General features: G+C 35.7%; 1 protein-coding gene across 1 annotated transcript in view; it reads right to left on the reverse strand.

The window, feature by feature from the left end:
* Positions 1-2,298: 2,298 nt before the first annotated feature.
* The window catches only part of npr1a (natriuretic peptide receptor 1a), a 147,138-nt gene continuing 135,646 nt past the window's right edge, over positions 2,299-13,790 (reverse strand). The window contains exons 16-22 of the mRNA XM_077196463.1: positions 13,392-13,560; positions 11,865-12,011; positions 10,858-10,981; positions 10,632-10,700; positions 7,037-7,211; positions 6,779-6,877; positions 2,299-5,538 (exon numbers count right to left, since the gene is read on the reverse strand). Coding sequence (XP_077052578.1) covers positions 5,387-5,538; positions 6,779-6,877; positions 7,037-7,211; positions 10,632-10,700; positions 10,858-10,981; positions 11,865-12,011; positions 13,392-13,560 — 935 coding nt within the window. The 3' untranslated portion in view covers positions 2,299-5,386. The remainder of the gene's footprint in view (positions 5,539-6,778; positions 6,878-7,036; positions 7,212-10,631; positions 10,701-10,857; positions 10,982-11,864; positions 12,012-13,391; positions 13,561-13,790) is intronic.

A 13,790-nucleotide genomic window follows, 5' to 3' on the forward strand; every position in this document is an offset into this window, starting at 1 on the left:
TTTAATTTTCAGGTCTACGCTCAACAGGTATGCTTTATTACCTGATTAACATAATTTAGTACCATAAAATCCCTTAAAAATACAAAATATTACATAAAAAAAACATTATCGAACTAAAATATAGTACATTAATTTAATTGAAATAAAAAAAGGTAAGTTTTGACTGCCATGCGAGGCATCAGTTTCTGTAAAGACACAAAGCCTTGTTTATATTATATACAACCCCAAATCAGAAAAAGTTGGGACATTTTGTCAAATGTAATAAAATCAAAAATCTGTGATTTGTTCATTCTATTTAATCTTTTATTAACTGACAAAAGTACAAAGAAACGTTTTCCAATGTTTTCACTGACCAACATAATTGTATTTTGTAAATATGAACAAATTTTGATTTTATGGCTGCAACACACCCCAAAGTTGGGACAGAGATCAAATTCTAAGTGAAAAGATTATCCAAATTAGATAATCCAACTATTTTGAAACAGTCCACAATGAGCAGGTGAATTGGTAATAGTTTAGGGTCTCATGTCTGGGTGTAAAAGTGCTTCCTAGTCTTTTTAAGCAAAGATGGGTCATGGCTCATCACTTTGTGCCAAATATCTTAAGAGAATTGTCAAACAATTAAAAAATCCCATTTCTCAATGCAAGATTGCAAAGAATTTATAGCTTTTATCATCTTCCATACATAATATTGTCACACGATTCAGGGAATCCAGAGAAATCTCAGTCTGTGTGGGGCAAGGCAGTAGACCTCTGTTGAATGTGCGTGACCTTTGAGCCCTCAGATGGCATTGCACAAGATACCATCATGCTAATCCGTTAAATACAGGCACATGTGCTCAGGAGTAATTTGGAAAACGTTTTCACTGAACACAGTCTGACTCTGCATTAAGAAATGCCACTTGAATCTCTGTTACGCAAGGAGAAAGCTTTACATCAGTTCTATGTGGAGATGCCGGCGAGTTCTCTGGGCCTGAGCTCATCTCAGATGGTCTAGAAGAAAGTGGAAATGTGTGCTGTGGTCAGATGAGTCCATGTTTCAGCTTGTTTTTGGAAAAAATTGGACACAGTTCTCAGTCCCAAAGACGAAAGGGACCAGCCAGACTTTCACCAGCGACAGGTGCAAAAGCAAACATCTGTGCTGGTATTGAGGTGCAACATTGCAAACAGTATGGGTAACTTGCATTATTGTGGAGGTACCATTGACATGGAGGCATGTATTTGGATTGTACAGAGACATAAACTGCCATCAAGATGACATCTTTCCTGGGAAGCAAGACAATGGCAGGCCTCATTCTGCACGTGCTACAACTGAGTGGTTTCTAGACACTGTGCACCATAGAAGGGATGTGCCTGCCTGTTTACTGCAGTCCAGATATGTCTCTTATGGAAAATGTATGACCCATCATGAAAAGGTTTGTGTGTGTCTATGACCACAGACTGTTGAGCGGCTGTCTTGTATCAGACAAGATTGGGCAAATATTCCACTTGCAAAACTCCAATAATTAGTATCCTCAACTCCCAAATGGTTAAAAAGTATAATTAAAAGTAAAGGTGATGTGACACAGTGGTAAACATGTCTCTGCCCCAACTTTTTTGGGGTGTGTTGCAGCCATCAAAATCAAAATTTGTTCATATTTACAAAATACAATTATGTTGGTCAGTGAAAACATTGGAAAACGTTTCTTTGTACTTTTGTCAGTTCATAAATGGTTAAATAGAATGAACAAATCACAGATTCTTGATTTTATTGCATTTTACAAAATGTCCCAACTTTTTCTGATTTGGGGTTGTATATATATATATATATATATATATATATATACACACATTAATAAATATTATAAATTCCATCGTTTTCGACTAGAAAAAATACAGCTCATTCAACACATTTTAACGGGGCATATTGTTTGAGTATTTAGGATAAGTTGTCAGTGGAAACCTGCTATTTATTGACACTGACTCGAGAAGTATACCGTACCTTTGTTTGATATATGAAATTAAGTTAAAAAGGCTATCTTAACATGAATGTTTTTTCAAAAATATTTAATCATTAAGACAACTAAGATGCATTTTATACTGTAAAAATGGAAAAGGTAAAGATTTTTGCTAACAGAAAATAACACGCATAACAATTTTCCCAAGTATAAAGGGTCTCTATATGCCAATGTACAACTTGAATAGTGCTAATATAGCAGCACTTACCTCTTAGATGCATTATACTTTGAAAGCATGAGTTTGTGACAAATATCACATTACAGTATACCATTAAATGCACAATAATTTGTAACGGCTCAGTGTTTTTAATGTGTTTATTTTACACAATCCGCCTCCCCCGAACATAACCAAAAAACACAATTTGAACTTCACTTGAAGACTTTGTAGTAATATATATACCAATATGACACCCACAGACCCAGCTATCCAAACCACACATAGAAGAGAGATAAAACATTACAATCATTATTCATGCCGTCCAAACAGGAAAGCAAGAAGAGCTGCATCTTAAACACTGTTCATCTGACATTATCAATCAGGATCTCATGACCCAGGACGTCCTTCATCGTGTCCACATGGTGCATTGCTACAGTTTGACTGAGAGTTGTCACAGCAGAAGATAAGTGATGTGGGAAAACACCGCATTTATTTACATCTAGCACAGACATTCATGTGTATTTATTACCAAAGCTTTTAATGCCATTAGAGAATTGTTGGAGTGTTTCCTCTCAGGATGTAATGTATGCAGTCATCGGCACAGGGGATGGATCAAAGATTTTGGATTGTACCGAAACGTAACAGATGACTCTGACCCGCAGTGAGATATGATGGCTCAGCAGGTGTCGTCGCAACAGGAAAAGTTTCTGTCCAAATCCTCATTATCTCAGCTTATAGACACAGGGAGGTGAACAGCGCTGCACAATTTACACCTTATAAAACACCAGAATCTGTGAAAGTTTTCAGAATGGGGAAGAAATGTGTGATTCAACTTGATTTTAAACTTGACTTCATTGGATAGAATTTGGCATAGCTGAGATTTTTTTGTCGTGCACAGCAGGAAGTTGTTGGCTGGAAAAGTTCATACTTTTGAAACGAAATACTGTGTGCATATTAATGAAGATGCAGATTTGAAAGACCTGCCCAGATCTTCAAAACAATTTGAGCTGATAAATATTAAAAGGTGTATGATGTGTACATGGTTCAAGCTCTGAACCTAACAAAGATATTATCCTTGTTGAAAACACAAGTCAAAATGAGCTTATTTACTATATATCATATAGTATATCACTCCTGCTCTAATCCACATTCATCACATTCTGAAGAGATGTTTTCATAATCCATTAAAATGTAACAATATTAGTTGAATCACCATAATCCAGCAACTGAAAACTGTTCACATCTTTGTTGTTCGCATAATTGCAAGTTATTTTTGGGTAAAACAATTAAAATGGCAGCAGTTTGTCTTAAAGGAAGTGCACATTTCAAATGTCTACACATTCAGCTGTCTGAATCATTATTGGTCTTATTTTATTAAAGCTGTGTGTCACATACTTTCTTTGTTCTTAAATATTTTGCAAGAGATTACAGAGGTGACATAATTACATATTTTGCCATAAACTATACTGTTAAAAGGTTTGTGACTAGTAAGATTTAGTCCCTTATGCTCAACAAGGCAGCATTTATATGATCAAACATACAGTAAATATATTAATATTGTGAAATATTTTTTACAAGAATGTAATAATAAAAATGTAATTTATTCATGTGAAGCTGAATTTTCATCAGTAATTACTCCAGTCTCCAGTGTCACATGATCCTTCAGAAATTCTAATATGCTGATTTGCTGCTCAAGAAATATTTCTTATTTTTATCAATCTTGATTACTTTTATTTTTGTTGAAACCGTGATTCATTTTTTAAAAGATCTTCTGATAAATAATCCTTTGAAATATATATATTTTGTAACATTAAAAAAGATAAAATGTCTTCACTGTTATTTTGAGTAATTTATCCTTGCTGAATAAAAGTATCAATTTCTTTAAAAAATAAATCTTACTGACCCCAATTTATTTTTAATCCAAGCACATGAATGAATCAGAGTGGAATCTCTGATTTCAGAAATGCAGCAAAAATAATATTAACCAATAATAATCTTGATGGATAAAATCAAGTTGCATTTGGAAATGTCACTTTACGGAAGTTAAATGTGGGCATTTCCTGACTTTGAGGGGAAAGTAAATCCTGCAATTAAATGAACACAAGAACATCCCTAGGCTAGTTTTAGCTGGAACACTATTGCAACATCAAGGGTCTGTTTTCAACTAAAAACGAAAAACTTTTTTACATGTATTGACATATTTTGGCTGTTCATTTACACGTTATTGTCTCGGAGTAAACTACAGAAATGCAAATTTCTGGGAACGGTGACGTCATGTACATGCGTTTTATGTGTTCAGTCTACAGGTGCGTAGTGTTTTTTTACAAAGTGAGATCGCCAACTGCCAAATAATACAGCGTTTTTTGTCATTTTCACAGATCCGTGTGTACGTGAATCATTTTGATAACGTTGTTGTCTGCACGCAAAAAACACGCAAAGTAAAAACATTTCTGTTTTTAGAGCATCGTTGTCGTGTAAACCTACCCCAATATTTGTGGATATTTCTGCAGGGAAATGGTCTTGAGCTCTGAGAACAAAATCCATCATTGAACATTTCTATGCTTTCTTAATTATATTTGACATTTATCATTATTTCTCTTTTGTGCGTAACTTTAATCTGTGGTTCAAACCCCTCTGGATCAGTTCTGCACAGATGGAAGAGTTTTGAACTGAACTCTGAATCACTGCATCCCAGAGGAGAAATCGAGAACATTTTGCATGGCTAAAAAAAGTAATAATAATACAGGGACTACAGCCTGTGTCTTTGTAAGACCAAAAACATGAATGACAACAAACAGACCCAAACAACTCCTGATGACTGCTTTAAAAAATCAGGACAAAGTCCTATCACGATAAAACAATATTCAAAACTCCTACAAGACCCGGACGGGTATATCACACCAGCAGAAGGTCCTGCGCTTAAATATTCAGCTCAACATTTACCAATCTGATGGTGTGTTATGTCTTAATCCATTTTTCTAAACCATTCTGCTCAAGTATTGTTTTTTCTTTTCGAGTTTACTTGGCAAAAACAGTCATATGGAGATTCCCATGAAGCAATGACATGAAAGTTTGGGAGATGAAAGATGAATAAGACCCAGTTTTGAAACATTACTCGCTGAGTCTAGTCTTTCATCATTTCGTCCCAGTGAAGGGCTGCAGTGTTCCACACTGTCCCATTATGTGTTTAGATGTGTTTGTTTTGTAGCTCTTTTTCTCAGTCAGTCAGTTTTTAGGCATTGTTGGAGTCGACCTCCCCTAGCAGCCAGTACGTCCTCATCCGTCCCTTTCCCTTCATCTCAACATCCCCTCTGAGCTCCAGCTGGAAGCAGTTGAACTCCTCCAGTATGGCCCGTGTGGCTTCTGACACATGGATCTTCAGGGCTGATGGTAGAGGTATCAGTACACAGTAGATTATTCCCAAAAAATTTGCATCAAATGTACTGTAACTAAGGTTCATTATATTGTTTAGTTGCTAGCAAGAGAAATGCAGTTTCATTCAATCTTTATTAAGGACACCGAATCTCGGTCCATAGTATTAAAAAAACAAAAACACAAAAAAACACAAAACAAAACAGAAACAATTAATTATAATATATATAAATTAAAAAGCAAAAATGAGTCTGACATCAGAACTATTAGTACACGTGCATACGATAAATCAGTAAAAACAATGCATTTTTTAATTTCAATTTTGATCAATTTAATGATCCTTGCTGAATAATGACCAAAACCAAATGACCAGTATGACCAAACATATGTAAATATTACCAGCTATTTAAAGATTCATCATCCACTTGATGAATGAGTTTTCAAATTGTAATTGCTCTACCCAGGAATCTCTGTATGGCATGTTATTTTTTGTACTGAAATAAATGTTTAGTTACTGTAAATGCTGTTACTTATCACTATATTTTTGTGTATTTATATGGACATTATGGCTTTCCACTGCACAGTTTTACTCTGTAAAGTGATTAACAAATTCCTGATCAGTTTGAATAATTGAATAAACAAATAGAACCGGTTTTCACATTCAAAAAGGTTAACCAATCATAACAGAGATAATCTAGATATAGAATTTTTAAAGATGCAGTAGTAAAAAATGGGTTCCATTCCATCTGTCAGAAAGAGGGTGCAAAATGATCATTTTTAACCAAACTACTGTTCAAAAGTTTAGGGTCAGTAACATTTTATTTATTTATTTATTTTTTAGAAGAAATTACTACTTTTATTCATCAAGGATGCATTAAATTGATCAAAAGTGACAGTAAATACATTTATAATGTTACAAAAAATCTTTATTCTAAATAAATGCGGTTCTTTTGAACCTCATCAAAGACTGCTAAAAATGTATTGCTGTTTCCAAAAAAATATTAAGTAGCTCAACTGTTTACAACATTGACAATAATAAGAAATGTTCTTGAGCAGAAAATCAGCATTTTAGAATGATTTCAAAAAACAAAAACAAATAAACTTACCGACCCCCAACTTTTAACAGTAGTGTAAATTACAAATACCGCAGTTAAAAAAAACCCTTCACTAACATAATAAATGGACTTCAAGGAAAAATAAGTGCAACAAAAGTGTTGAATCTGACCCCTTTAAAAGTATGGAGGCACCTCACCTTCTCCATTGGATTCCATACGTGAAGATGTGTTGACTGTATCGCCAAACAAACAATACCGAGGCATCTTCAAACCAACCACCCCTGCACACACAGGACCTGGACACATGAAAACACACACCCACACACATATATAACCGTCAGTCAAACCTCTCTATTACAGTCAGTCATGAACAAAAAGATTCGTCCCAGAGAGGGACGACTGCTCTGTGCTCTACTTGTACTCAATTAGACACTTTCATGACCCATGATCCTCACCGCTGTGGATGCCGATGCGTAGGCGGAGCTGCTGGCTGGGTCGGTGGCGGATTCGAAAGGAGTGAACGGCCTCCAGCAGAGCCAGAGACATGCGGGCAATCTCGCGTGCATGCAGTTTCCCGTTCCTCACGGGAAGTCCCGACACCACCATGTACGCATCACCAATGGTCTCCACCTGGGGGCGCCACACAAAAACACATCATTACCCTTGTAAATAAGAAGTGCATTTGATCCTACTGAACGTGCACTTGTAGTGTATTTCAAGTCTTAAAAGTATATTTAAAAAATCTGCATTAGCAGATATTATAATATTAATTAAATTAAAGACCATGTATCTGCACATAAATAGAGTACACTTTCATTAATTATTTTTTAACATAAGTGGGATTTTTGGTTACGCTTTATTTAATTAGGGTTTATAGGGTTAGAAGCATGTAATAATGCATATTTTATAGTAATTACTATGGAGACTACATGTAACCCTAACCCTAACCCATGTAACAAGGACACTGAAATAAAATGTTACTCACTATTTTATGGTGTCAGTGTTAGTTTAAATTTGCATTTAAGTACTAAGTAATAATAATTAACTACATGTACTTACTATAATAATAATAATAATAATAATAATAATAATAATTCATTACATTTATATACCAACACCGATGTACAGCATCCACCTGGTTGATGAGACGGCAGCCATTTTGTGCCAGAACGCCCACCACACACCAACTTACTGGTGGAGAGGAGACAGAGTGATGAAGCCAATTAGTATATATATATATATATATATATATATATATATATATATATGGGGATGATTAGTAGGCCATGATGGACAGAGGCCACTGGGCAAATTTGGCCAGGATGCCGGGATTACACCCATAATCTTTCAAAAGATATCCTGGGATTTTTAATGACCACAGAGAGTCAGGACCTCGGTTTAACGTCTCATCCGAAGGACGGTGCTGTTTTACAGTATAATGTCCCCGTCACTATACTGGGGCGTTAGGACCCACACAGACCACAGGGTGAGTGCCCCCTACTGGCCTCACTAACACCTCTTCCAGCAGCAACCTGGTTTTCTCAGGAGGTCTCCCATCCAGGTACTAACCAGACTCAACCCTGCTTAGCTTCAGTGGGCAACCAGTCTTGGGCTACATGGTAATATGGCTGCTGGCCTAAACTAAACTATAGGGTTAGTTTTAGGCTTAGTTGCATGTTATTATACACCATTTGAGGCAGTGCTCGAAGTGGGGCGGTACTCACCGGTACGCAGTACCGGCACTTCTACATTTTACTCTTAAGCGTACCTGCACTTTTTCTTGCATACCGCTACTTCTCGCATGTAGCCGGTACTCGACCACTGACAGAAAAAGCGCCAGTGTCACGCCCGTTGATATACTTCGTTTGCAGTGTGTATGCAGTGCGTATTTTTTCACACCCATGTTAACAGGTTCGAGCTTTCACACTGCACGCGCATGCGGTCCGTCAATGCGCTCCTGGTGCTGTGCGTATACAGCAGTGCAGAGATCGTTCCGAGTGTATTTTTGCTGTGCTGCACGCGGTGAACTAAAGTGACAGCTCATGGTTCGTGGTCAAAACACAGATTGTCATGAAAATATAATAATCTCACCATAAATGCATTTAATTAAATAAAATGTAATAATCTAAATGTATTTTTGGACTTGCAGGCTTGGAGGAGTTCCTTTTTCGCACGCACGTGCACACACGCACGACTTGTTTTAATACATTTATGTTGTTAATAAATAACAATAAGTTTTGTTATAAGTTTTGTTTTTCACTGTAGAAATCTCAAATGTCATGATTTGCCAATGCAAGAGAGTACCGGCACCTTTCTTTTCCCACTTCAAGCACTGATTTGTAGTAATTACTATAGTAACTACATGTAATGTGTAACAAGCACTCTTTAAAATGAAGTGTTACCAGATTTTACATTTCGTTACACTTCATTTTAAGGTGCCATTTTTACACTGTAATTATACAAATAAAAACTGAGTAATATTAATAAACAACATGTACTTATAACATGGACTATACAATTAGGGATAGGGTTTCCCTTTAAAGAAGTACACTTATTTCGATGTGTTGACTAACATACTAAAGTGCTTATAAAGTAAGTGTGTAATTCAATGTTGATACATGATTCCATTTAAAGTTGATATATTTTATAAATATATATTATAAATATATGTAATTACTGATATGTAATTACTTATTTATTTACATACAAATTTCAATAAATGAAATTAAAATATGATTACAGTATATTTAACAAAAATGTTTGTCAGTACATTCAACAGTAAACTTTAACGATATTTCAAAGATAATAGAAGTAATTATGAAATTACAAATAAAATGTACTTAAGTGGGTCAAAAACATTTTTATTTAATTGCAACTAACATTTAATAAAGTGCCTGAAAACATTATTCAGATTGGACTTAAAAATGAAACATTTGATTCAAATCCTATTTAATTTGTTAGTGCACATTACTAGTCTTGTGGTGGACAATTGACCCGTGCAAGTTACCCGTGCAACACACACACACACACACGCACACGCACACACACACACATACATACACACACACACACACACACACACACACACACACACACACACACACACACACACACACACACACACACACACACACACACACACACACACACACACACACACACACACACACACACACACACACACAGTCTTTGTGATCTTTAATCAATATGGCCTTCCTTCTCTGATGACGTCAGTATGAAGTCTTTGGTAGAACATCACCTTCAAATGTCAGTCTGCTTTGACATCGAGGTGAATGGAACCTACTTTTCTAGACCGAATTAATTCCCAGTGAAAAAAACAAGCCACACCCTCTATTTTCACTCAGAAAATACATCAAAATACTGAATTAAAGTCGGTCGCAACCAGAGTTGGGTATAACGCATTACAAAGTACTGGACTTGGCTAGATGTGAACTTTGAATTGGAACAGTACTTGGGCAGCGACTGATGACGTTTCACAAGTCCACAAGAACATATTGAGAAACAGCCCTCTCTTCTGTCTCGCATGCGCGCTCTTTCTCGCTCGCTCTAGATTCCGGGAGATTTGAACTAATTTGCTGGCATCAGGGAGCCACTATCAACATGCGGGAGACTCACGGAACTTCTAGGAGACTTGGGATGTCTGTATTCTGCAATATTAAATTACGGAAAGAACTGAGTTTCACTTTGTAGTGTATTCTTGTAGTTTTAATGGGTTTTCAAAGTAACTTGAAAGTAAAGTAATTAGTAATCTGATTACTTTTTACATGCAGTAATCAGTAATGTAATCAAATTACAATTTTAAAGTAGTAATTAGTAATTTGTAGTGGATTACTTTTTTTGAGTAACTTACCCAACACTGGTCGCAACTTTAAGTATATTCCTTTAAAGTATATTATTTCCGTAATAAAACTATTGTTATTTTTTTACAAGGGTCGGCTCACAGATTGTGAGATGCATCTCAGCCACTTAAACTAATCAAGCGATCATGTTGTTGAACAAATGCTGAATGTAATGACTGTCTGGAATTACCTTGTACACATCAAAATTGTCTATGATTGCATCAAAGCAAGTGTAGAGATCATTCAGCAGCGTCACCACCTGTGGGATGTACAAATCGACAAATAGATACTCTGCTTTAACTCAATACTGCACTCATGATTGTCGCAGTAAACTACAAAATTAGCAAATCATTATTTCCGTGCGTCTCCTTGAGGTTGGTTTACTGAATTATACCCACTGCTGGAGGTTTTCTTACCTGCATTGGTGTGCTCTCAGCTGATAATGCGGTGAAGCCCACAATGTCACTGAAGTAGATGGTGACCGAGTCAAAGGCTTCTGCCTGCACCATCTCACCTCGCTTCAGCTGCTCAGCCACTGAGCTGAAACAAAAAATGCACACACAATGAGACACGGCCTCATGCCAGAGAGAAAATGATTTCGATTGACAAAAAAGATGCCTTGTGGATTCAGACTTTTAGACCCCACTATAGTTGCACGTGCTCTTTTTTATGTTTAATAAAATATGTGCACATCACTTTAAATTAATCATTTAAAAGAACCAGTTCAAAATATTATTTTTTTGTGAATAAATGTTGCATTAGAATTATACATCTCACATTAACGTTTTTTACAAAAACAACCGATCATAAGTATTGGGTCGGTAAAATATTAAAATGTTTTAGAAAGAAGTCTCCTATGCTCACCTAGGCTGCATTTGTATGATAAAAAAATACAGTAAAATATTATATATTGCAAAATATTAATATAATTTATAACAACTGCTTTCTATTTTAATATATTTTAAAATGCATTTTAGTGAATTTTCAGTATCATTCCTCCACGTGTCACATGATCAATCAGGAATCATTCTAATATGCTGATTTGTTGCAACATTTCTTATTATTATCAATGCTGAAAACAGTTGTGCTGTTTTTGTAGAAATCATGCTACATATTTTCAGGATTCTTTGTTGAATAAAATTTTTCAAAAGAACAGTATTTATTTGAAACAAAAATCTTTTGTAACATTATAAATGCATGTAATGCAACTTTTAATTCATTAAATGCATCCTTGATGCATAAAAGCATAAATCATACTGATCTTAAACTTTTAGTTGTGTGATTTACAACTTCTTTGCAAATTGGTTTGAACAAATCATTATAAAGAATCAGTTGAGGTGTTGGTAGTGCTACCAAAAGAAAAAGCAGAAATAAACAAGAATACAAATAATTGATAAATATGAAAGATATGTGTGGGACTTACTGTGGCAGGATCTGATAGAGCAGAGTTTCAGCTTTACGTTTCTCCTCATGGTACGCCTGCGTCCTCTCCTCCACCAGCTCCTCCAGGTTATTGGCATACTGCTCCATACGGGACAGGAGGTTATCCAGGATGTTGGAACCATATCCACTGAGGCCAAAACAGAGAAGGTGAGGCTGAGACAAGAGATGTGAATGTGTGTCTGATCACTGCAGCATAGGCAGTGTATGCAGACTTCTACAAAAATAAATAAATAAATAGATAAATACATACAAATGAACACCCATAATACACAAAGTTCATTTCATATATAATGATTAATAAAATATATTAATCAATAAACATATAACATATTTTAACATGATTGACTACCGATAAGAGTTTATGTAGAAGAACTGAATAATAACTGTCTTAATAATAATAATATTATTGTCTGAAAATTAACTGTCTGAATAATAACTTACTGTCTTCTTAACATAAAATCCTGGTTCACTTCAAACTTCCTCAAATTAAATAGCAATAAAACAGAATTGCTTCTTATCAATAACAAGATCAACATTAAACAAACTCCATCATTTTTCGATTCCCATTGATAGCTCATTCATCCCCCCTACCCTCAGGTTAAGAGTCTGGGTGTCATCTTCGATAGCACCCTATCTTTTACGTCTCATGTTAATAATGTTACCCGTGTCTGCTTACTACCAACTTCGAAACATCAACCGTCTGCGTCCTTTCCTCACGCCTCACTCCACTGCCTTTAGATTACTGCAATTCCCTTTGTTTTGACCCCCTCTATTCATCACATCACTCCTATCTTACAAACAGTTCCATTGGCTCCCCATCATTTACCGTGTCTATAAAATACTTCTCCTCACTTTTAAAGTAATTCATAATCTTACCCCTTCATATTTTTTTGACCTCCTCCATATACCCACACCCACTCGCACTCGTAGACCCTCTTCTTCCATCCATTTTACTGTTCCCGTGTCTGCCTTGTTACTATACTAAAGCTCTGTAACTCGCTTCCACCGGATCTCCGTAATATTGATTCACTCTCACATTTTAAATCCAAACTCAAAACCCATCTGTTTAGAATAGCTTACTCGCTCTGATCACAACTGCATTGTCTTTTTTAATTGTATTTTATTTCATTGTTATTACTTAAATATTGTTATTGTCTTGTTGATGATATGATGACCTTGAGTGTCAAGAAAGGCGCCTATAAATAAAATGCATAATAATGATAATAATTATAAAGCATTATAAGTTTTTTATTGCCTCATATTAATTAAGAGACTATTTATTATATAAGAGTGCTTTTAAAAATTCATTTCTAAATAAATGTTTAGATAAACTGCACTACGGCTTCAGGGTGACTTAAAATTATGAAAAGTTTAACAATAAACAGTGACCAGTTACATTGTCTGAAATAATACACATAACATTATCCATACAAATTTCAACCCAAAGTCTCCTATTTGGTCAATTTGCCAAGCCACTTGTTCATGAGATGTTTTGTGTTTCAGGTACCGGTTATTCTTGCGGAGCAGTACTTTAATCTGGCTGAAGTCTGGCCTCTCGTTGACATCTTCAGACCAGCAGCGCTGCATCAGCTGTCCCATCTCATCGCTGTGACTCTGAGGACACAGCTGCGGACGCAGGTACGGCCACCGACCCTCCACCACACGCTCTATGATCTCTGAAACAGAAATTACAGACAGCAAAGGAGGAACATGTAAATTAACATTCTCTGGACAATGGGTTACACAACTCTCTTTCACAGGAAATAGCATGCATAGATTAGAAAATAGAGTTAGCATGTCAAATTTCACAGAAAACCAGTGGAAGGATCAGACTCCCTGCTGGTGTGAGAAAAAGAGAGACAGAGACAGACAGAGAGCAAATACGTGAGAAAAAGAAAGAGTAAAA

This window comes from Siphateles boraxobius, unplaced genomic scaffold, assembly GCF_051911475.1.
Source record: "Siphateles boraxobius isolate OS27281-9 unplaced genomic scaffold, OSU_SipBor_1 35, whole genome shotgun sequence".
NCBI classification, from domain to species: domain Eukaryota; kingdom Metazoa; phylum Chordata; class Actinopteri; order Cypriniformes; family Leuciscidae; genus Siphateles; species Siphateles boraxobius.